General features: G+C 41.0%; 1 protein-coding gene across 2 annotated transcripts in view; it reads left to right on the top strand.

Moving 5' to 3' along the window:
• Window positions 1-25,856, top strand: part of LOC124709107 (phosphoribosylformylglycinamidine synthase) — a 213,371-nt gene that overhangs the window by 121,071 nt on the left and 66,444 nt on the right. For both annotated transcript variants that reach the window (XM_047240757.1, XM_047240758.1), the window contains 4 exons: window positions 3,880-4,005; window positions 15,246-15,482; window positions 18,651-18,776; window positions 23,431-23,611. In XM_047240757.1, the coding sequence (XP_047096713.1) occupies window positions 3,880-4,005; window positions 15,246-15,482; window positions 18,651-18,776; window positions 23,431-23,611 (670 nt within the window). The remainder of the gene's footprint in view (window positions 1-3,879; window positions 4,006-15,245; window positions 15,483-18,650; window positions 18,777-23,430; window positions 23,612-25,856) is intronic.

Below are 25,856 nucleotides of genomic sequence, written 5' to 3'. Positions count from 1 at the left end.
GTTCTTATTTCAATTTCCAGGAGTGTATTAGTGTCAATGGTGTTGAGAAAGAGCTGAAATCATTAAAACTGAACAAAGCTCCAGTCTACGATGGAATCCCTGTCAGCAGCAGCAGAATTTGTTGCTGATTTAGCCCCTTTTTTTTTTTTTAACTATAATCTACCATAGATCCCTTGAACAGGAAACCCCACTAAGTTCTTGGAAAAAGCCACAGGTCACCACCATCTACAAGAAGGGTAGTAGAAGTGATCCACAAAACTATCATCCAATATCCTTGACATAAATTTGTTCTAGAGTCTTACAACATATTCTGAGCTCAAACATAATAGAATGACCTCAGTACCAACCAGCGTGGATTTCGAAAACACCAATCATGTGAAACCCAGCTTGCACTTTTCCCACATGACATACTGGAAGCTTTGGATCAAGGAAATTGGGTAGATGCAGTATTTCTTAGTTTCCGAAAAACGTTTGACTCATTACCACACCCACGGTTATTGTCAAATGTACGATCATATTGGGCATCAAGTGAAATTTGTGACTGGATTGAGGACTTTTTGATAAAGAGGACATGCATGTTATCTTGGATGGAGAATTATCATTATATGTTGAAGTAACTTTGGGTGTGCTCCAGGGAAGTGTGTGGCGACCCTTGCTGTTCATGTTCTGTATTAATGACCTTGTGGACAATATTAATAGTAAAATCAGTCTTTTTGTGCAGATGATGCAGTTATCCATAACAAAGTACTATCTGAAAGAAGCAGCATAAATATTCAGTCATATATTAATAAGATTTCAACATTGTGCAGAGATTGGCAGCTTTCTCTAAATGTTTGGAAATGTAAAATTTTGCAGCTCACAAAATGAAAAAAACGTAGTATCCTATGACTATAATACCAGTGAGTCACTGTTGGAATCGGCCAACTCATACAAATACCTGGGTGTAACACTTTGTAGGGATATGAAATGGAATGAACATAGGTTCAGTTGTGGGGAAAGCAGGTGGTAGACTTCAGTTTATTGGTAGAGGGAAGTGCAATCAGTCTACAAAAGAGATTGCTTACAAATTACTTGTGTGGCTGGTTATAGAATATTGCTCAAGTGTGTGGGATTCATACCAGATGGGAATAACAGGGGATACTGAAAGTATACAGAGAAGGGCAGCTCGAATGGTCATGGTTTTGTTTAATCCATGGGAGAGTGTCACATTTATATTGAAGGAACAGAACTGGGAGACTCGTGAAGATAGATGTAAACTATCCCAAGAAAGTCTATTAACAAAGTTTCAAGAACTGGCCTTAAATAAAGGCTCTAGGTATATATTACAATCCTCTACGTATCGCTTTCAGAAGGATTGTGAGGACAAGATCAGAATAATTACTGCACGCACGGAAGCATTCAGACAATCATTCTTCCCGCACTCCATATGTGAATGGAACCAGAAGAAACCATAATAACTGGTACAATAGAACTTACCCTCTGTCATGCACCTCATGGCGAATTGCAGAGTACAGATGTAGATGTAGATGCAAATCGCATGACTTTCTCCAAAGTGCAGCAAAAAGTGACGTTGAGACACCATCCCCCAGTTGACAGCCAATTTGGATTTTGAATGGTTCAGACAGTTCATCTTTAAGTTTAACTTTTGATGTTTCTGATTTGGTATTCTGATAGGCTTATTGTGCGCATACACACACACACACACACACACACACACACACACAGAGTATATATTGGCTCAGATTACTGCAAACCAATAAGTATGTATGATCCTATCCTGCACCACATTCGCAAAGTTAGTGGCATCTCTTCTGCTGTCTGTAATCCTTCAGGGGACTTTGCTCTCCACAGCTCAGTTTGGCGAGCTTTTGTTGAAGTTGAAATTGTTGCTCTTGTTAGAAGGAAACTTTTCCAGAATTCAAGTTGTGATGGCTAAGCATAAGTTGAAAACAATGGATGACTCTTGATGTATACTGTCAAACTCATTTCTGAAGTCAATAAAAGTGATGACCTAAACTCTTGTTCCAGGCTATATGATGTTTCGTTATGCACATAAGACTGACAGTCTGATGCGACAGTGTCTTTCTGGTCAAAATCCTCCTTGATATTCTCAAAGTTCTCAGTCCAGTTGTTCCTGAATCCTCATGTATGCAGTCCTAGATAAAATATTTTACGTAATATCAAGTAGAGATACCCTCCAATAGGTATTGGGGCTCAATCACTTGCGTACTTTGTACAGTGGGTGGATTGTTGCTGTTTTCAACTCTCTGGGCACTTTCTCAGTATTCGAGTAGTGTATGAAGTGTTTACGTAGATTTTGAAGGGTATGTTCATTTGCCCCTTCCATAGGTCTGCAACCATTCGATTCTCTCATGCTGCTTCGTAGTACCTGAGTGAACTAACTGCTTTGATAATTTTGTTGTTAATCTGGTGGTATAACCTTTTCCAGTAGAGTTTTATTTCTTGGAGGAAGACCAAACTCTTGGTTCTTTTGATTTCTCCGAGTTGAATAATGCTTTAAAGTAGGTGCTCTTTCGAGTCCTTACACTTGAGTAACTGTTTGAACATATTGGCCCTAATTCTGACATTTTTCTCAAGTGTTGTGTGCCATTTTTCCATTTTTATTGTTCATCATAGGAGTGAGATCAATATACTTTGATATTGTCTAAATGTTTTGTAATAGTCCCTTGTTTTATGTTGGTCTGAATGCTTTGTCTATGGTTTTTGGTATTTCATTTTGGTGATTTATTTTAATTCTTCTAATTTTTTTGGTCATTTGTCTTCTCGGAATTTTTCAGTTTTCTATTGTTGTTTGCTTAACAGTTACTTGTGCCTTTTATTTAATTGCTTTGTCACAATTTTCATTCCACCAGGCATGTTTATTTCTGTCTTTATTTTTTATTGTGACCAGTTTCTTCAGCTACATTTTACAGTTAATGTATTGTCTTGCCACATTTGTCACTTAAAGGTGTTTCAGATCTCTCCCGATATACTGTATTATTTGTAAATAACTAGTTGTAATAATTCCTCCTCTTGTTGGAATGGTTTGTGTTTCTTTTTTTGGTGTTAACTTTATTTTTATTTTTGAGGTTTAATGATCCGAGTCAATGTCTATCCCATGGAGGACTTTCATTTGGCAAATTTCTTTGTGGTAATTTTTATCCTTGCATGTGCAATCAATCTGGAACTACCTCAGCTTTACTTTTTGGTATTTTCAGATAGTTAGTTTGTTCTATCTTCTCGTAAATCTTGTGGTTTCCAGTATAAGTACATAGTCAACACCCTGCTTATCTTGGTGTCACTTTGTATAATGTTCTTAAAATTTTGTTCAATGATACTTCCTGTGTTTATTCAGTAGAGTACTATCATATTAGTCTGATATGATATTTGGTTTAGCAGTTTATATTATAAGGAGAACAGAAAAACATGAAAACCAGAATTAGTTCAGCAGCAACTGAGTAGCATTGCTGAGAGGTGGTGGCATACCAGCATCCCGGCAAGGTGAGGTGATGTGAGGAGAGGAAGTGTGACCAGTTAATCTGTGAGGGTGTAACAAGTACAGCTAAACATTTCAATAAACTGAATATCAAACTAAACTAATTTACAATCTGTCGGATGGTCACATAAAATTTCACTTTGAATAACATCTTGTTTGCACTGGGTAGCACACAAATGATTTCCATTTACTCTGGGCATCACATGACATACTTGTTGAGTATTTGGTTGTTCAGAGAAGTGCCATAAAAATGTGCCTGACAACTCCTAGGAGAAGGATACAGTATATACATACATGTGAGACAGCATCTTATGTACAGATGAGTAGGTACAGAGTTTTGTTCTTTTTATACTCTACTGATGGTTTGATTGTCATTGTTTTAGGTCATTCTCTCAGAGGAAGAGGATCCTGAGGACACAAAATACTTGGATGGTACATACACATCATCAGATGTTCGACACCCCGTTGACCTGGAACTGGAGTTGGTGTTAGGAAAGATGCCAAGAAAAGTAAGTAAACATTGCATCACAGTTTTTAGATTGCATTTATTTAAAATAGGCCCTCCAAGATCCTGTTTGTTGACTGGTTTGTGGTTACCTTGAGTCAACCCCTAATATCGCCAAACTGCTTAATTCTTGTGAGTTATATATTTCTTAAATCATCAAAACTGAACACTAGTTTGTCCCTGGCACAAAAAGGAATTGAGAACTTGAAGAGGAGAATTCACTAGATAAAATTGAACAACTAACTATTACTTAGCTCCATGAGGTCGAAATTTCTTCCAGGAGTGGTAGTTCCGCAAGGTATACAGGAGAAATTCTGTGAAATTTGGAAGGTAGGAGGTGAGGTAATGGTGGAATTAAATCTGTGACGGCAGATTGTGAGTTGTTCTTGGATAGCTCATTCAGTAGAGCACTTGTCTGCAAAAGACATGTCCAAAGCTGAAAAAGACATTCCTGGTCTTCTCAACTGCAAGTTATTTTGTCAGGGATGAAAGAGAGACTGGTTTGGAAAGGACGAGCAGGCCACTCTGGCACCTGGTCGATGAGGGCGAGGGGCGACTAGGTGTGCAGCCTCGTGTGTAAACTTTGCAGTTAAAAACTGTAAACACAGGCAAGTAATCACTAACCATGTCACATAATGAGAGGTGTGTACTGAGATGTGACATGTCAGTTCTGATAAAAGGATATTTCACATCTCCTGAGCCTTCGTAACAATGAAAGATGTTAGCAAGATTTGAAGAAAGTTTATTTCATTAGTAATTAAGTTTTGGGCATCACACTGTGGTAGGAATGATTTGTGATACGTGCAGGTTTGATGAAAGATGCAGGTGCATCACATCTACAAGGCAGGACAGTGAGTTAGTGTTGTCATCTGTTGTGGGGCCGCTGGTTCCTTGATGTCACAGCTTGGAGGTATTTTGCTGTGACAGAGAAAACATTAGTCATGACAAAAATCTAAGCAGCGTGACAAACAAAAAATCCGGACAACGGTCAGTTGAATCTTGTGTGAACTAAGATAATGTAAAGATCAGCCATAATAACATATTTTGAAGCCTGTGAAAGTTACTATGAATGGAAGTAATGAATTCGTGTACTAAGAACAGCTAATGCAGCAGTTCAAGGGGACATTCTTCGGGATTATTTCAGTAGTTTGGGAGAAAATCCACTCTCTCTTTCAGCACCCAAACAATGCAAGGGGAGAAGAAGTCTATGAAACTCGGTTATTTGGCCCTGCCTTGCAGATCTGAATTGACAAAACATAAGAATGGGAAACTACAAGCAATTTTATTAGTACATGACATAATCGAGGCCAACGGGGTGACAGGTCATAATTTCCAGTAATCACACTTTCTCGACCACATTTCACTTCAGTACAGACCCTTGTGGCCAGTACGGTGATACACTGAAAGAGTGAGGTTCAAGCTCCTGCCTGGCTACCTTTACAGTGTGGTAGAAATTCAGATTGAGACAGCCCATTTAGGATGCCTGTGGGACTGTGCTGTTGAATCTGCATCACTTTTGGAGTTTTGTCCCAGTGTGAGGACAGTCAGGTGTTATCTTTCATGACAAGTGCCCTCTTAAGGAGGACTGCAGTTGTCCGTCTGCTCCGAGATGGCACAAAGCCCAGCATTGAAGTTCAAACTGCAGGTGTTGCGACATTGCCCCAGTAGATTCCATGTCTTTGGCCCCTGAAAGAAGTTTATTTTGTGAAACCTTTTCAACTCCTCGTGAGTTGTTCAGAGGTGGCTGTGTGTATTTTGCTACTGCTGCCACACTGCTAGGAACATTCTGAGTTTTCCTGCTTGCATGTCAAAATACAACTACAGTAATGTGTTTCCTGTAACACATTTAATGTCTTGTAAATGATTTGTGTGCGTAACTTTTCAATCTGCCCATGCAGGTTGTGTCGCTTGTAAGCTCAATATTGTCTGTGACTCTGAGTCTTCACAAATTTTGTTTTTAAACTTTTTCTAGTCTGTCGTTGTTTTGATCTTCAACCCACGCAAGCCTTTTCTTCTCTGCGTGACTACTGCACCCTACGTTCACTTTAACCCGTCTGCTGTAGTCAACTATTGATCTCTCTCTAAAACTGTTAGCTTGTACACTTCTGACCGTTGCAAAATTGGCAACGCCTCGGGGTTTCAGGATGACTTCTGTCAGCTTTAAGTTTCGCCACAAAGCCCCCATGTCGATTCAGTACCTCCTCATTAGGTACTCGGTCTACCTTCTAATCCTTCCATATGGCAACATTTCAAAAGTTTATATTGTCTTCTTGAATAAAATCTTCTTGGTTTTCAGGTCATGTCAATTCCAATAAAACTCTCAAGCTTTCAGTGGCTAGCTCTGCAATTGTCATCAGGTTGAAGACTATGTTTTTCATTTTTTCTTCATACTAAAACAATTTCCAACTGATTATAATCATAAAAAAAAAATTGAGAAGTGTTGGAGTCACAGAACAAAAAATCAGGACTTAAAGGACAGAAATCACAATCTCTGCAATAACTTCCAATTTATTAATTCCTGTAAGTATCAGCTCACAAAAACTGGGGAAAATACTCTTATGACTGTAGACCATTAATATGAAAATATTATGAAAAGGATAGTTGCTACTCAGCATATAGCAGAGATGCTAAGTGGCAGATTGGCATAACAGAAAGACTGTTGAAAGAGCATGGACCATTAAGATGTCGTCAGTCGGTCACCCTCAAAACACATGTAAAATTAATATTCAGAGCTTCACAGTCAGTGATTAATAAATATTTTTCATTTGTTTTTCATCTCGCTGGTTTTTCTCGCTTAATTCTACGCAGTTCTTCTATGTAACGCGATATTGCTACGACTTGAAAGTGGGGCACCACACGTTCCTCCAAAAAGGACAGACCATTTTCCTGCTGTACTGTTCCTTGACCTCAGCTGGTGCTTCATCTGTGACAACCTATCTGCATCTCTCTCTTTTGAAAATAATTTATTATCTGGCACAGTCACATTTATTTCTAGCAAAATAACTGGATAAGTCTGGCATCGACCATTGATGTTTATGTGTAGCTCCAGGTGATAGGTGGAATGGTGTGTGTGTGTAAAATATCATGATAAGTATAAAAATGTGCACCACTTGTGAACTCATTGTGGTCAAGTAACAATTTATCTAGGTCTTTCTGTTTAGTGACATAAATTTCTAATTCCTCAAAGGTTTTGAAGCATGTCCCTTCGTACTTGTTGATAATACTCTGTTTATCTTAACTAAGAATAAGACCTGCGCTGACTTACTGGTCTTGTACGTACATTAGTTGAAACAAATGTCAAACGACCTACTGATTTGCCCTACATATTGTTTTTTGCAGTATTGACATATCATTTTATACACTTCAGTTGCTGAGAACTTATCTCCCCTAAGTGTTGTATGATGTTGTAACCTCAATTTCGGATTATTGGTTGTTTTAAAAGCAGCTTTAGCATTATTTTTGTTCAGTTTTACCTGACACAGCAGGTGTATTGACTGCCATCGTAATTATTTTGTGTTTACATATTCCAGACGTACTTCCAGTTGGAACAGCGACCAATATACTTCTTTTTAATTATTTTTTCTTTGATCCCATTCTGTCTTCACACCAATTTCAGAAGATTTTTACCCTTCACTATCAGCCTACTCCCTCAGCTTTCATCTTGTTTCCCCAAACTTCATTCATTTAATCCTTTTCATGATTTTTTCCCATGTGCTTGGGTGTATTTTTGAGAATTTTTTCTGATGTATCTCTGCGTTATTTACGTATTTTTACACGCTTTTATCCTTCACCATGGATCCTTGCTCCTTCCATCTGCATCAATACAAAAGAGTTTCTTTATCCTTAGCCAGAACTAAGTCTCGCATACTGCTCCTGTGTTGTTGCTTGGCACATGGAATCCCCCCAAATGGCCTTACCATCAAATTCTTCATCTCCATGTGCCACACCTCTTTCCACAATGACCTCCATATGTTCAGATTCCACCAATCCGTAGCTCTCACCAATATAGTTCTGCAAAACCATATTAATCGGGCCCAAACCTCTTAGCAATATCTCCTCTCCATCCATAAAATTCTCCTGCTATGCAATTCCAAATTTGTGGATCCTGTATCACACATTGAAACTCTTGCTCTGCAGTAACTACAGCAACATGCACAATGTCACCTCAAAAAATTGTCCACGCTGTTCACTTCCTATTCCCAGCTTGCACTGCCACTATCCACCGCCTCTACAACAACCTTCCAAACCTCCACCACATCCCCTCACAGCTGATAAATCCTGCCTCGCAAACCTACTACATGTACCCCATCCTCAAAAACTTCCATCCATCACCATACGGGCTCCACCATACGGTGGAAACACTTTCTTGCCACCAACCCTACCAGTCAGACTCAACCAGAGACCAATGTTGAACTCTACATGACTCAGTTCATTTCTCCATCCAAACATGATCTACCGCCACTGACCCCCCCCCCCCCCCCCCCCCCTCTCAAAAAAAAAAAAAAAAAAAAAAAAAAAAAAAAAAAAAAAAAAAAAAAAAATCACCCTCTGTAAACTTCCCACAATTTCTTAACCTCAAACCTTGCCTTACCATCGTTCCCCAGAGCCCTCAACATGCAAATTAACCTTACATCCACAGAAAGAACCGCAATTCACCACCTAAACACTGATCCTGACCTTATAATCCTATTTGCAGACATAGGCTCCACCACTGTTGTTTTGAACCACTAGGATTACCTGGCAGAAGCACTCTGCCAGCTGTCAGATTAATCTACATACAAACCCTGCCATAGTACCTCATTCCAGAAATCTAGCAGGTTCTCCAGTCTCTCCTCAAATCCTTAGTCCCATCCCAGAACCTCACCCCAGCATCCATCCCTCTCCTCACCCCTACTATTCTCTGCACTCCTACCTTCTTCATGCTTCCTAAAGTCCATAAACCCAGCAACCCAGGATGTGACATTGTGGCTGGTTATGGATGTTCCATTGTGGCTGTTTACTGTGCTTTCATAGACCAACTCCTTCGGCCTATTACCCGCAACCTACCCTCCTATGTAAAAGATACCAACTATTTCCTCCACTGACTCTGCACAGTTCCTGTTCCTTTACCACATGGTACCCTGCTCATCACTATTGATGATGCCACCTCACTTTACTCTAACATCCCTGATGCTCATGGCCTTATCACTATTGAACTCTACCTTTCCCAAAGCACAGTGGATTCCAAACCAACAACCTCTTTCCCAGTTGCAATGATCAAGTATATCCTCACTCACAATCACTACTCTGTTAAATGCATTACCTACAAATAAATCCAGGGTATGGATAAGGGCACCCAAGTGGCACCATCCTATGCCAACCGATTCATGGGGCTTCTAGAGGAATCCTTCCTAAACGAACAGTCTCCCAAACCCCTCACCTTGTTAAGATTCATTGATGACATCTTCATGATCTGGATTGAGGGTGATGACACCCAATCCACATTCCTCCAGAATCTCAACAACTTCTCCCCCACCTGCACCTAGTCCTACTCAACCCAACAAGCCACCTTCCTCGATGTTGACGTCCACCTCAAAGATGGCTACATCAGTACCTCCGGCCATATCAAACCTACTAATCACCACCAATTCCTCCACTTGACAGCTGCTACACATTTCACATCAAGAAGTCACTTACATACAGCCTAGCCATCCGTGGCTGTCACATCTGTAGTGACAAGCGGTCCTTCTCGAAATATACCAAGGGTCTCACTGAGGCCTTCACTGACCGTAATTACCCTCCCAGCATTGTAAAACAACAGATCTTCTGTGCCTTACCTCTCCAGTCACCCACCACCTTCCAAAATCCCACTGTCCAGCCACGTAAAAGCATTCCCCTCATGGCTCAGTACCACCCAGAACTGGAGCAACTGAATCACATTCTCCGCCAGGTTTTCAACTACCTCTCATCATGTCTGTAAACAAGGAATGTTTACACACTATCCTTCCCACCCTGTTCACTGTGGTATTCTGCCGCCCAATGAACATACAAAGTATCCTCTTCCATCCCTTCAGAGGCCCTGCTCCCAAGCCCTTGCCTCAAGGCTGTAATGGACCTAGATGCAAGACCTGCCCCATACATCCTCCCACCACCACGTACTCCAGTTTGATCTCAAGCATCAGCTATCCCTTCAAAGGCACATCTACCTGTGAAACCTGTCAAATAATATACAAGTTAAGCTGCAACCACTGCGCTGCATTATACATGGGGCGTGATGACTAACAATCTGTCTACATGAATGGCCACTGACATACTGTGGCGAAGAAACAGCTCGACCATCCAGTTGCTGAACACACCACCCAGCACAGCATTCTTCATATCAATGACTGCTTCACAGCCTGTGCCATTTGGATCCTTCCCATCGGCACCACCTTTTCTGAACTGCACGGGTGGGAAATCTCACTGCAATATATCCTACATTCTCATAACGCTCCTGGCCTGAACCTTCGTTAGTCATTGTTCTTACCCATCTTGCCCCCTCTCTGTTCCCTTTCCAGCACTAAACAACCCTCTATTCCACCAACGCACCCACAGTCTTATTACTTCTCTCCTTTTCCACTTACCCCTCCCCCCCCCTCCCCCTCCTCCTCACCTTCACCTCTGTCTAACCTCCAGACTTCACCTAGCTGCTCTACCCTCTCTCTGCCTCATCCCTGCATGTTCCCACAAGCAGCACTTTACTGTCCCCCGCCCCTACCCTGCTGTACCTCCCCCTCCCCACCCCGGCTTCCTCTTTACCCTCACCACCTGGTTGCTTCTCCCGTCATGCGCTGCTGCTCACAGTCTGGCGCCTCAGCAGCCAGAGACTTTGATAGTGTGTGTGTGTGTGTGTGTGTGTGTGTGTGTGTGTGTGTGTGTGTTTTATCTATTTGCAATGAAGGCCTTGTTGGCCAAAAGCTTACTTTCTGACAGTCCTTTTGTTGTACGTATCTGCGACTCATCATCTCCGCTATATGCTGAGTAGCAACTATTCTTTTCAAATATTGTCATAGTCCATCCTGGATTTTCCATTCAAATTCTTGTCAGGTCTTCAGCCAGATCAATCTGTCGTCTGCACACATTATTTCCACAGATAGCTTGTCGCCATCATCAGGAGAGAAAAACTAAGTTACTCTTGCCGATAACTGACTCAGACCATGAGTGACAGAACGTTTATATGCAGTGAATATACAAAAGCGCATACACTGAGGTAATGTGCAAGCACTCGAATGTTGCTGCTGCCCCTGGTGCAAGAAGAGTTGCAGTGCCTCCAATAGTGAATACTTTCAAAAAATGATATATTGTTAAAAGTTAATACTTGTAGCTGGCCAATTCAAATTCCATTGTTTCTTCATATCTGATAAAATAGGATTCTAAGCTTTACTTAGTGGGTATCAATTATCATGGTTAATGATATTATCTGTTAGTCTTGATTTTGATAAATTCTTTTAAAACACGATCCCAGAAATGCAAGGCATTTGCAACCATTTGTCTGTCGTTGTATGGCATCCTACAACCCTCTGTAAGACGGTGCTCAGCCGCTACAGATTTGTCAGGTTGTAATAATCACGAACGGTGGTGATTGTGGTACATTCTCAGCATCCGAAATAGCATATATACTCTTTTGACCAGAGTTGGTAGGACTCCTGTATGCTGAAATGGTGGATGACAGCTGGTAGCATGTAAATATTTATCAGTGTGTGTCAGTTTCCTATTAACTCTGTATCCAAGAATTTCATCATCTTTTTTTTGTAAACCAGTACATCCAAAAAGGGTAACTTTCCCTCCTTTTCAATCTCCATCGTGAATCTGATGTTAGGATGTATACAATTAAAATGGTCCAATAACTGTTACAATGAATCTATGCCATGTGGCCAAACAAAAAAACATATCATCAACATACCTCGGAAAATAAATAGGCTTCAAGGCCATATTCTCAAAGTCCTCCATTAAAAGGTTAGTTACTATGGGGGATAAAGGACTCACCATAGCCACACCATCAGTCCGTTCAAAATATTAGTCGTTGAATAAAAAATAAATGTACATCAGTACATGACAGCAGGATCTCAACATTTCTGTATAGTTTTTCATTAAAATCAATGATTCTTCAAGAGGAGCCCGAGTAAAATGAGACACCACATCAAAGCTGGCAAGTAAATCAGAGGAACCAAGACAAAGCAGCTCTAAATGGAGAATAAAATCCATGGAATTGGAAATGTGGTGTTCACATTTACCCATGTGAAGGCTGAAGGTAGATGCTAAATGTTTTCCCAAGTTGTAAATCGGTGCATCCAAATTACTAACAATTGGGCGCGACAGGACCCCACCTTTATGTACCTTCGGCAATCCGTATAATCTGCTGTAGGTGGAATGGCCACACCAGGATTAAGTTTTTTAATAGTGACCTCAGATAATGTGCTTTTCTTCAGAAGTGAAGTCATTGTCCATTTTATGTGATCTGTATATAAAACGACGGGTCCTTAAGAAAGTCGTACATCTTATTCACATAATTGGCCTTGGAGATTAAAACTTGGCAAAATGTTTAGTGTCTGTCCTCAGCCCTCATGTGTGTAAATGTGGACATCATATTTCGAATTCCATGGATTTTATTTAGCGCTTAAAATCACTTCGTCTCGGTCCGACTGATTTACTTGTCACTTTTGATGTGGTGTCTCTTTTCACTCGGGTTCCGCTTGAAGAGTCATTGATTTTAAGTAATAAAAAACTAGATTTGGAAATGATGAAGCTCTGCTGCCACATATTGATGTGCACCTATCTTTTATTCAATGACAAATATTTTGAACAGACTGATGGTGTGGGTATGGGGAGTCCTTTATCCCCCATAGTCTCTAATCTTTTTATGGAGGACTTTGAGGATATGGCCCTGAAACATCTTTTTTGAAGCCTACTTGTTTTTTGAGGTTTGTTGACAGTATGTTTCTTGTTTGGCCCCATGGAATAGATTCTTTGTACCGATTATTGAACCATTTTATTTGTATTCATCCAAACATCAGGTTCATGCTGGAGATTGAAAAGAAGGGGAAGTTACCCTCTTTGGATGTACTGGTTTATAAAAAAGATGACAGAACTCTTGGATACAGAGTTAATAGGAAACCGACACATACTGATAGGTATTTACATGCTACCAGCTGTCATCCACCATTTCAACGTACTAGAGTCCTACAGATCTTGGTCAAAAGAGCATATGCTATCTCGGATGCTGAGAATGTACCACAAGAGCTGCAACATCGTAAGGATGTGCTTAATCTTAATGGCTATACGGGCAGAGAGATTTGACATGTATTTGAGTTTGGACCGCTACCTAAACCAGATGAAGACATTTTTAGTTCTGTGGCTTTCCTTCTGTATGCTGGGAATGTGTCTGCCAAGGCAGTAAGGGTTTTGAAGAGATGCGAAATCAGATGTATTGCATCTGCCAGCTAAGATTAGAGCACTTCTTGGCTCTGTTAAGAATGATTTAGGTGTGAGGAAGCCTGGTGTTTACAAAATACCATGTGAGTGCAGTAAAATTATACTGGCCATAGTATTCCTACCATCAATGACAGATGTGCTGATCAGACAAGCTGTTCCAAATGCCTCTCACTATCGGGATTGTGTTTTAAAAGAATCTGTCGAAATCAGACAGCAGATAGTATTGTTAACCGTGATGATGGATACCCACAAATTAAAACTTGGAATCCTGTTTCATATGCTATGAAGAAACAATTTGCATCTGCATTGGCCGGCTATGGGTTTTAATTTTTAACAATATATCATTTTACGTAAGTATTCACTATTGGAGGCGCAGCAACTCTTCTTGCGCCAGGGGACAGGGCCAACGATTGAGCACTTGTGTATTACCTCAGCGCTTGCACTTTTGTATTTTCTCTGGGTATAAAGGTTCTGTTGTTCACGTTTTGAAACAGTTATTGATGAGAGCAGCTTAGCTTTTCTCAGCTGATGATGATGGCCATGTGACCATGGAAATATTGAGTGTGGATGACAGTTTGATCCAGCTGAAGATCCGACAATATGCCAGGAAAGTCTACAGAGTCATATGGATTTTCCATTGTTTTAGTGTATAGTTGCACTTTTGTTCATTTTGCTTACTGGCTGTTGGTTGGTTTTGATACACAATACCATCCTCAGTCCATCCCCTGGCACATATTTGTCCCACTTACTTCCCAAGTGCGTTTGTGTGACAAAAACTTTTTGGCACACCACTTTAAGAACCAGGCTTGATGACTGCATGCCAGTGGATGGCCTGAAGACATTTGACAAGCAGTGCTGTGCTGGGGCAGCAACAGGTGTGGCTGTAGCTTCCTAGTGGGCACATGTGCACAGGCGCACTCTGATGTACATTGTAATATGTATCTGGCGATAACTACTCCCACCCAGGCAGCACTCGAATTTCACCACAGTGCCAACGTATTGTCGCAGAAAAAGCTGAGTAGCTCCGTGGTGTATTGGTTATGATACTAAACTGTTGCATGGAGGGTCATGAGTTCAAAACTCACCTGGACTGTACAATTCTAATTTCTATATTCAGTTCGAGTACATTCTAGAAGTATCCACAAATGTCAAGAATCATTGTACTGAAATGTTCTGTAGCTGTATGTGTTCTGACCGGAGGCAGTTCACTCAGCGCTCTTGTATGTGCAAGTGCTGAATAAACCTTCATTAAGTGAAGTTAGTGTTCATCATTTATCTAATTACACCTTCTTCTACATGAAAATATATTAACCAGGAGCCTGTTATCACAGTTCAGCTGAACATGGTAATGTCTGACTGTGTAGAAATCATGTGTTGTTCCCCTAGAGCTAACAGACTGCCCTCGGCACCATTTCCGTATAGCGACCTGTAAACCCAATTCTGTCCACCAGACGAAACGTCCACCTCTGTTCATTGCCTGTCTGTTACTCTTCACTCCCCTGATCACGTGTCAAAGAGGTCACCTGACCCTACGATCTCTTCGACATGGCTGCAGTCAGCTGCAATAATTCCAACCATCAGCACTCTGTATACAAAAAGCTGTGCTTATGTTGGGTTGGGTGATTAGAATGTGAATTTATGACGATGTCTGTGGATGTCAGTTTTCTATAATACAAATGAAAGTTTGTCAACTTTTGAAATAGTCAAATCAAAATAACTATCTTGTGTTCCATTTCAGATTTACCATAAATCGTATTTTAGCATGGAGTCTATATACCCTATCCTGTTTGCCAGGTGTTCCACCTACAGCGGCAGCCGGGCATCCCAAAGAGTCTGTCGCTGCCTGCCAGCCTGTCGGTGCTGATGGCACTAGAGCGTGTGCTGAGGCTGCCTGCAGTGGCCAGCAAGCGATACCTCACCAACAAGGTGGACCGTTGTGTCACAGGACTGATCGCACGCCAGCAGTGCGTCGGCCCGCTGCACACGCCAGCCGCTGATGTTGCTGTCACCGCCCTTTCTATCTTCGGAGTGGTAAGGAAGCTCTGCCAATGTATCCGATGAGAGGTAATTGGCTACGGCTGTGGTTCCCAAACTACTTTTGTTCCCTGTTGCGTCAGTACGTCAAGGTATTACCGTGGCCCTCAGAGTTGAAGTGAACAGTTGAGTCTGTTCAGTTAGTTTAATGCAGATAAATCTCCTACAAGTGACAGCTTCAAAAGCAGGTCTACGTAGCATATAGACAGTTGTGAAGGAGGGCTGAAAACCCAGAAACATCAATAACGTGGATGAGAGAAGGTAAAGCAGCACGAGGAAAATGGAAATAACGGTGAAAGAAATAGGAGAAAGCAAAAAATTCAGAGCAAAAGTAACAAGTGTCGGTGGCCAGCAGGAGAAAACAAAGAAAAAGACAGGCACAATATGGACAAAAGAGAGAAGAGAACAGCACAGGGAAGGGATCTGGAAAGAAAGGAAGGAGAAAGGAAATGGGGCATAACTTACTTCTTGTGGTCCTCAGTAGGCCAGACCAATAAAAAAATTAAATGTGTGTTTTAAATTCATAAATAATCTATTGAATTTAATAATTAATGGGCTGGAAGAGTTTTGCATGCTCTCTAAAACTTCTCAAATCCCAGAATCAAGCTGGGTGCAGCTACCTACATTTCTAGCTTATGTTAATTTTTCCATGTTTGGAACTGTGATAATTTTGCTATTCATTATTGCTGCAGAATGTGTCACAACGTTGGAGTACTTTTGCAGTGTCTTGCAGCATAGCCTTGGCAAACAGTTTGGGAACCACTGGCTTAAGGCGTCAACAGTAGTTTCATAGTGGTAGAAAGTAATTTTTTTGTTTAGTGTTTATATAAATAATGTTTTGTTTACTTCATTAGTTGCCCATCTAAGCTTACAACAATTCTTACAGTTGTGTGCAGTTCAATAATTATGATATGCATTTTTATAATAACAAAGTAGAAAAAGATAAATTGCTGCTTACCATAAAGAAGACACGTTAAGTTGCAAACAGGCACAATACCAATACATTTACAGAAAGCTTTCTACCACAGCTTTCATCAACAAAAGAGAAACACAAGCAAGCATGCCTCAGGCACACCTGACTGGCAGCTCGGACAAACTTAACGTGTCTTCGTTATGGTAGGTAGCAATCTGTCTTTTCCTACATTGTTGATATTCCTACCTGGAGTTTTCATTGTCTGCATTTTTATAATATTCAGTTATGTGGGTTTGTTGGCCTTCAGTCTCTCCTTCCCATTCTGTTGGATAAGTATCTCCTGACCCAGATTTTGGGTGACTTTTCCAAACTCTCCATTTCCTAAACCTCATCAGTCATTTTTCATCATCTCTTTTCCTTCCCCTTCAACCGCTCTGCCAGAAGAAGGAGCCATTGGCTCCAAAAGCTTGCAGATTTCCTTAACCTCGTTACCGTATTTACTCGAATATAAGCCGCACTCGAATCTAAGCCGCACCTGAAAAATGAGACTTGAAATCAAGGAAAAAAAATTTTCCCGAATCTAAGCCGCACCTGAAATTTGAGACTCGAAATTCAAGGGAAGAGAAAAGTTTTAGGTCGCACCTCCAAATCGAAACAAAGTTCGCCTAGTTGTAATATGAGACACAATTTAGGTCGAATGAATGACGATACAGCTGCAGTAGTTTGGTTCGAGTCGTAAGCTTAGCAGTTACGGTTTACCAGTTAGCCATTGCTATGCGTCACGCGCTCCGTCGGTATTTATATGGATATCCTTCCTTTTTCACGTGCTTCGTCTGGTATGAACTGATTGCTTATTTTTCTTTGATCTGATAAGTGCCGTTCTCTTTGTTATAGGTGTTTACGTCACTCTAAGCTGAAAATGCATTACTGTACTGTGTCATGCATTGTTTGTCGCATTCTGATAGTGCGTGTTTACGGCCTGTCGCCGCTCGCGGCGTGGCTTGCTTTTGTGCGCGCTACCGCCGCTTACAAATAAAAAATAGAGAGGAGTCGTCTCATTAGCGAAACATTTGTTGTTACTTACACTACTTCTTTCTTTGATAATGATCAACAAGAACCGAATAATAGACTGCGTATGATAGATTATGTTCTGAACGAAATTTTAGCGAAAATTTTTCTCCATTTGAAAATCTTTGCAGGCGCCTCTTTAGTTCATTACATTCTGCACAGAAATTAGAGTCATCTTAGATTTAAAAATCTAGTCAGTTGCCGTGCTTCATTTCTGACTGTATCACTATCAGGCATAAGAATAATACGAATATAAACATGACATGATATGTATATTCTTCCGCGTTTGTTGTTGTCTCACTCTAGTTTCGTAGTTTATTAGGCAGACAGGATTTAAATGAGATAGTAGCAAACACGAAACAATACATGGCAAAATGTTAATATTCGTATTAATCTTATGGCGAAGAGAATACTACATGTGATTCACAACTCATAAAAGCTCCTATTAGCAACCATCTCTTCTCACAGGTAGGAAAAAATTCAGAACGTAGAGTTGGCCATATTGACAAACATCCCAAACAGTCTTGCCAGTCGGATTTTCGTAGTACATTGAAATGCTGCTACATTCGAAGATCAACAATACAGAATTTGTATTTACTTCGTTGGATAATGTACCAAAACGCAGTGGTCGAAACTCTGGGCGGAGGAAAAAGGCTCGTCTCCCACTTTTTTTTTTTTTTTTTTTTTAATTTATTTACTGACGCAGAGATTTTGGTGCCAGTATTTATCTTTGTGCCTACAAAGCATGCCTGTGTGGCGCTACATATATTCGACGGCAGAAGTTAGTTGTGGCGGCACCCACCAACATTTTTCAGAACTCCCGCTTGCTTTGCACTCGATTCTAAGCAGCAGGCGGTTTTTTTTATTACAAAAACTGGAAAAAAAGTGCGGCTTAGATTCGAGTAAATACGGTATATGTTTGTGTTCTCCTGTCCCTGCTTGGTGAGCAAATTTTTTGTCTATCAAGTTTGATTATATACTGTATGTGTGATTTATATAGACGTTAGCGCAGTTTTATCCATCTTTTTATTTCTATTTGCTTCTGCTTTAGTTGTCTTTATTTATTTTCTGTCATTGAATCCTTCATGTTACTCATAAATTTGAGAATAAAGGCTTTTATTTTATGGAAATTTGTCATAAATAATTTAATGTTAGCACTCTTGACTCTCCCTCTATCTTTTCAGGAAGGCGTGGCTACAGCAATTGGTGAACAACCGATTAAAGGACTTGTCAACGCAGCAGCTGGAGCAAGGATGACAGTTGCAGAATGCCTAACAAATCTTGTTTTTGCAAGAATATCTGACATACAGGTAAAACATTACTGTGCTTGACTAGTGTTGCTATTTATCTGTATTTTATAGGTGATGCCATACCTGTAGGGGTGGTGGGAAGACATTGGCACCAACCACACCATGACATTTAACTGCACGTGAGCAAACAAATTTTTTACATTCGCTCATCACCATAGAAAGTCGGTCTGGAAAATCTGCCTTCATTCTATGAAAATATTTTTTCTGAAGGAAAACTATCAATGTATTTGAGGAAAGAGACATGTCTAGCCTATAGTGCAACAGATGAGTAGTTTAGCTGTGTATGAACAATGATGAAAAGGCTAGATTGTTACTCACTATAAAGATAACGTGTCTAATTGCAGACAAGCACAACAAAAAGACTATTACACACTGTGCTTTCAGCCAAAACCTTTGTCAGAGAAGAAAAGAAAATACACTCACATTCTCATAAGCCAGCATATCTCGCACTAATGATTGCTACCTCTGGCCACTTTAGCCAGACTTCAATTGTTGGGTTAAATGAAAGCAGCCATCTGGAGTGGGGCAGGGAATGAGGAGGGATAGCAGCGTGCCAGTGGCGGGGATTGGGTGGGGGGAGGGGGGGGAATGACACTGTTTGGTGGAGCATGCAGGGACTAAAATACAGAAAGATAAGGCTGTTAAGTGAAGTGTGGGGAGGCTGTGGGATAGGAGGGGGGAGGGAACGAAAAAGGAGAGGAGCATAGAGGGGAAAAGACTTGAGGGTGTATTGACAGAGAGTGGCACGTGATGAGGGTTAGGGGATGTGAATCGGGATGAGAGAGGGTGTGGGAACAGTGGGCTGTTGCTGGGATAATTTTGAGAATGGGGAATGTGTTGTAAGGATAACTCCCACCTGTGCATTCCAGAAAAACTGGTGGTGGAGGGGAAAATGCAGATGGTGTGGGTTGTAAAGCAGCTATTGAAATCAAGCATGTTATGTTCAGTGTTATGCTTTGCTGCATGGTGGTCCAGTTGGCTCTTGGCTGCCGTTTGGTGGTGGCTGTTCATCCTGGTGGACAGCTGGTTGATAGTCATACCAATATAAAAAGCTGTGACATGACTGCAGCAGAGCTGGTATATGACATGGAAGTGCTGGGTGGGTGGATTGGGCAGGTCTTATATCAGAGCCCCACACAAGGAGATGATCCCTTTGGCAAGGGGTTGTGATTGGGAGCAGCATAGGGGTGGATGAGAATGTTGTGGAGGTTTGGTGGGTGACAGAACACCACTTTAGGAGGGTTGGGGGAGTACCTTGGATAGGATGTCCCTCTTTTCAGGGCATGATAATAGATTAACGAAGCCTTTCATATTTGTTGATATTCCAGCCTGGACACCCATAGTTGGATGTAGCTGTGTATGAAGCATACAGTAAATAAGTCATATAACATTTTATACTGTATTATTCATGGTGATTCGGTGATGATGATACAGTCTTCCAGGGATGACGGAGAAGAACAAATTATCAATTTGAGGAAAAGGACCCCAGTCAGGAAATGACAGAGTGGAAAGTTATAAGTGAAAATTGTTCTGATACCTCTGACTGTGGAATACATGTGCCAGTACTTTTGTTGCTAAGATTATAGGAAGGAACTTCCAGAGCCGGTAGTATGGACCAAAGTAAGAAAAAAAGTATAGTACACGTGGACGCCGCAATGCATACCATAAAGACTAGGAACACTTGTGTAACACATCTCTTCCACTGAACAAGTGCCCATAGTTCTTAAGGTATGCGTTTTATAGCCCATATTTACTGGACATTTTTTTCTTGTTTTGCCCTAGACCACTATCTCTTGTGATTTGCCTATCCTACAATCTTAGCAACAATAATACTGGTACACATATACCACTGTCAGAGATATCAGATCAATATTTTCTTTTAACCTTTGACTTTGTCATTTCCAGACCAGAGACCCATACTTCAAATTGATACATTTACCCTTCTCCATTTTTACCTTAAAATTTGTAACACCATCACAGAATTATCCTGTATAATGCTCCTTTGGGTTTCACATTGGCTGTAATTTGTACACAATCAGAAATTAGTTTGACTGATGTCTAACAAATGGAAGCTGCCACAAGAGGTTATTTGGGCATACTCTTGAGAATGTGTCTGCGGTATTGAAAGTACCTCTTCTACATTGATGCTGGTCCGCCTGCAGAGAAGGCTTGGTTACAACCTGCTGGGTCACATGGCTACAAGTGGCAGCATTGGCACCTGTCCATCTTCTCGAGTGCTGCCTGAAACTGACACTTCTACTGGAAGAAATCCTTCAGTTGCAGAAGGGGAAAACTCTGTTACCTGTCAGTAGTTCAAAACTACGGAAGTTTATGGCATCCCTTAGGAAAATGGCAACAAGGAATGGGAAGAGACCTTAGAGCACTCAGTGTGTAGGCCCCGGAGACTTACTCAACATGTCAAAGAGACTGCTCTGACAGCTGTTGTAGGAACAAGGTGCGACCAACTGAAGAATATTGCTGTTCTAGAACAATGTCTATTGGCTGGTTTCTGACTCATATTGGGTTGCTTCTAAGAACTGCCAGGGAAGGTGCTTCACTGGCAGTTTCTCGATACAGTTCACTGTTTGTGACGTTAGTGCTAGATGTTACTGTGAAGCTCCAATTTTGAGTGAGTAGCAGCCCTCAACCGCCGACTCAGTGGCAGTCTAGCCTGCAAGTTCACAGACCAGTGCCTCAGGGTTGGGAGTTAGTGTCCGCCTAAACAGATAAGGGCTGTACTTCCCAACTGAGGTGAGAGGTCGTGTGTAGGTTTATATGACGGTTGTTTAGGCTGAACGACTTGCAATCCATTTGCAATTAACATCCCATATAAGTTGCTCAAAAATGAATTTGTATGACTTGAATATCTGTGAGCTTCGGTCCATGGTGAGCAAGAAATGAAAGAACAGGCCTTATGAAACTAAATAATATAACTTAAATGTGAAATGAAAGCATATGATGACAAAATAAAGGTCATCTATTTGAAAGTATACATCTTTGAAATCAAAATTTGCTTACGAATATCATCAACTACTGTGTTGCTCCACCCCATGCTTTGTAACGTGCCTGGAATCCTCTACTGCAGTTGCCCACCTAAGGTCATCCAGTCTGTGTAGGAAGTTCCTGCAACAATATATTGTGAGTTGAACTGGTCCCAGGCAGATCAGTGAAGTTCTCATCATTTGATATTGGAGGTCATTCCATTTGGTCGATTACTGCCTGTTCGAGGAATGTGTTCACGAGGTGGGTGCAGTGTGCTTGCTCAGTAAAGGAATGCATTAAAGAGCACAAGTGCCACAAATGTTTAAAACAAAGTGTGAAGCCTGCTGTAAGGGAACACCAGGCAGACCCTTTTCAAATACAAATTTTAATAACATACAAATGCTAGCTAAAGAATGTAAAATATGTAGGAGGAAAGTGAAGGAAGCATTCGAGATCTTCAAAATGAATTAAACTCTTTTTCATTAAACTCTCTTTAAACTCTGAGATCACAGCTACAGGCTTCTGCCTCCTTAGCTTCCTGACATCGAGAAAGTAACTACGCAGCCGAGGCATGCGAGGGATACAAACAATTATCATCAAGCTGTAATGAAGACAAGATTTTTGACCCCCCCCCCCCCCTCACACACACACACACACACACACACACACACACACACACACACACACACACACCAAGATTTCGGTCCTCCTCAGTAATGATGACCCACCAGTGAGAGATGAGGAATTTTACCCATGATGCCTGTTCTTTGGAAAAGTGTGGAGAAAATACATTTATTAGAGACAGGGTAATAGTTTTTGACAGTGCTCAGCCACCCAGAGGGACCGTGAAACTCCTGAGGAAGATCCTGGTGGAGGGGTCAAAACATAAGAGTTCAGTGTAGAAGCTGAAAGGGAAAATGACATGGAACTAACACCCAGAATTACAATAGCCATAGAAGCTTGCAGACTTATATAAATCCTTAACAACTTTAGTTAAGTATGAATATTGGAATTAGTAATGCACTAATAGTTGAGATAGTGAGTTGTTTTCAGCACATAACAAGAGGAAACAATGGTAATGTTTTGGGAAATGTGTTCCTGAAGGGCTAACTAGCATGTACACATGCGAGAACGTGGGTGATCATCCCCCCCCCCCACACACACACACACACAGTATTCCGGATGATCTCAGGACTAGCACACACCACCAACATATACAGTATTCCAGCTGATCTTACCACTATTATGATACCCCTACTTTTGTATTACATTCTATGTGTGTTCCTATTTGCCTGTACTGAGTCAATATCCTCCAATAATAAAGGAGATGTTTAGCCAAACAGGACGAAAGGGGTTTAGCATTTTCCATCACACAGCTTGGTCATACAGTTTTCCATTGACTTGCATCATAGTCTAAAAGTATATTGTAGAATGACTGATACATTTACTTTTTGCTAACACTAAGATTTTTCTCAGTACAGTAGTACAGAGATGAGCCTTTTGTATAGAAATAGGAAAAGGAATAAGGTCTGTTTTATGTACGTCGTCCAGTTCTTTGTGTCCACGTTAAATGAGTTATGCCATAAAGTCATTGAAGGCTCCAACAATTTGAAAAGAAACCCTAATGAGGGCAGTTTAATGTCATTTCTCCCTCAGTGTGTGTGTGTGCCAGGATGTGAAGTGCAGTGGGAACTGGATGTGGGCCGCGAAGCTGCCCGGAGAGGGTGCAGCACTGCACGACGCGTGTGTTGCCATGTGCCGTGTGATGGCGGAGCTCGGCGTTGCCGTCGATGGCGGCAAAGACTCCCTTAGCATGGCCGCCAGGGTCTCCGGCTCCACTGTCAAGGCACCAGGTGCGTGAGTTCAGCCTTTTATTATGTGAATATTAACTTCTAAAGTATTTTAATTAATTCATTATCTGTGGATGTCAGTACATCAGTGTATCTGTAAAATCGCAAATGTTTGGTTAGAGACTTGTGTAGAAGTAATACGTGCCTCCTATTTTATCACCAGTGGTTCTTAAATACTCTCTGGTCATGGATCCTCAACGCACAGTTAACATCAAATTTCCTACTTGCCCCACCCCCCATCCCCAGTTGTGCATCATTGCGTCTTTGTCATCTGGTAGCCTCAGAGAAGAGTCTTATGCACCAAGAGTGTCAGACTTCTGAATAAATCCACTAAACATATGTAAATCCCTACTTTGTCTTTTATGTAACTTGTAAGTAGCCACAACTCTTGCCTTTTGGGTAAATAGTAGCTCTCACTTTAAATTATCTTCCAAAGATAATACTGAAACTGCATTTTGACCATTACATCACACTCATCTGAAGACTAAATATTTAGGGGGCAGGAAGAAGTTAATGGTGTCACAGTTGTCTGTAAAATCACTATCCCTTAACTGTTTTGGGATTCATCTCCATGTTCAGTTAAAATAATCGTCACCTTGGTTTTTCTAGCTTTGTATTTTTATCCTGTATTTTAATTAATGCTATAATGTATGAACTGTGAAGTGATAAAAGCAGTGTCTTTAATGCAGTTTATTATAAAGTGCACTCAAAATGGAAAATCAGCTAAATGTTGTTTTGGAGGCAGTAAGACTGGTGATCTTGTACAAATAAACAGAACAATGAAGAAAGGATTACCATTGCATTTTACAGTACCAAGCAAGGTTATGTGGAAGATGTTTGATTGGCAAGGGATTCATCTTACAGCAAGATAACAACCTTAAACACACTTCAAAACTGTGTAAAACATAATTGGCAAATTTAGAAAAAAAGAAGGAACTGAAAAATATGATCTGGCCACTCCAATCCCCTGACTGTAATCCTATTGAACTGCTTAGGGATCACTTGGATAGAGCAGTTAAATCAAAGCCTACTACCAACGTTTATCACCTCTGGACCAGACTACAAGAGGAATGGCAGCACATCACCGAGGAAACCCTGATGGATGAAGCTGATGGAAAGAGTGCCTCAGATATGCAGAGAAGCGATTAAAGCCAAAGGAGGCTACTTTGAGGAGAGTAAAATTTAACTGCATGTATTTATTTTCAATAAAAGATTATTCCAAATCTGACTTATGAGTATTTCTAACATTTCTGGTTCCAATTTGCATTTTTTTCCCTCAAAATCACCAATGTTCAAAAACTTTTGAGCGATAGTGTACACACTAATGGTGTATTCCTTGGAGTTTAGGCAGAGTATTGTTTGCATCTTATCCACAGTATTTCAATGAACAACGTAGTCATCACCTTCAGCTGCTGTAAGTGCATAAAAGGGGAACAACAACTCAGTTGAACACTAGGAAGTACACTGTTAATCGATCTTGCCGAGAAAACCTGGGAGAGACTGTGCATATGCTGCTGAAAAAAAGTTAAGCGCATATAAGAAATGATCTGATGTATGTGCAGTTTTGTAGTTGTAAGTGACATGACTAGATATCTAAATGAGTTGCAGGGAGCTGTGACACTTAAAATAACAACCACAGGTCATTAGTGCCATCACCGCATGACAACATTATGATGAGTGACAAGTTATATAATGGACGTTCATGAAGACTACATAGAATGGCAGTTTCTCACATGAGAGAATGATGCTAGAGTTGGATCTGCATGTGGTCAGTTGGTCGAACAGTGTGATATCCAGGCGCGAGGGGTGTTCAGCTGTGGCTGTGGGATAGTGTTGGACTGAATGAAAACATGAAGGAAATCACATGCATCGGCAAGGTTCTGGTTGACCTAGTCTGATCACTCCGAGGGAGGAATGCTTTACTGCAGAGGCAGCTTATTGTTGGCCCTTCAGATATGCACCTGCAATCCGGGCAAAAGTGATGAAGTCACAACAACACCACACATCATAACTCAGCGTCAGTAAGAGACAAGCAAAAGCTATAGAACCTTTGTCCCATCAGTAGGCTGCTGTTGACAATACCACGCTGATGACTGCTGATGAGTAACAGTGCACCACTTTCAGCATTGACTGTCGACTCTGCAATTCACTGGTCTGTGAGATTGGCAGCACTGAGGGAAGAAGACGTGTTCTGACAGTGTTTTGGAGAGACACACTGCTGTTACATTTTAGGGCACTACTGTGCGTG

This window comes from Schistocerca piceifrons, chromosome 7 (genome assembly GCF_021461385.2).
Source record: "Schistocerca piceifrons isolate TAMUIC-IGC-003096 chromosome 7, iqSchPice1.1, whole genome shotgun sequence".
In the NCBI taxonomy this organism is placed as follows: domain Eukaryota; kingdom Metazoa; phylum Arthropoda; class Insecta; order Orthoptera; family Acrididae; genus Schistocerca; species Schistocerca piceifrons.
The sequence above is the reverse complement of the archived record's forward strand: the minus strand, read 5'-3'. Positions and strand labels throughout refer to the sequence as shown.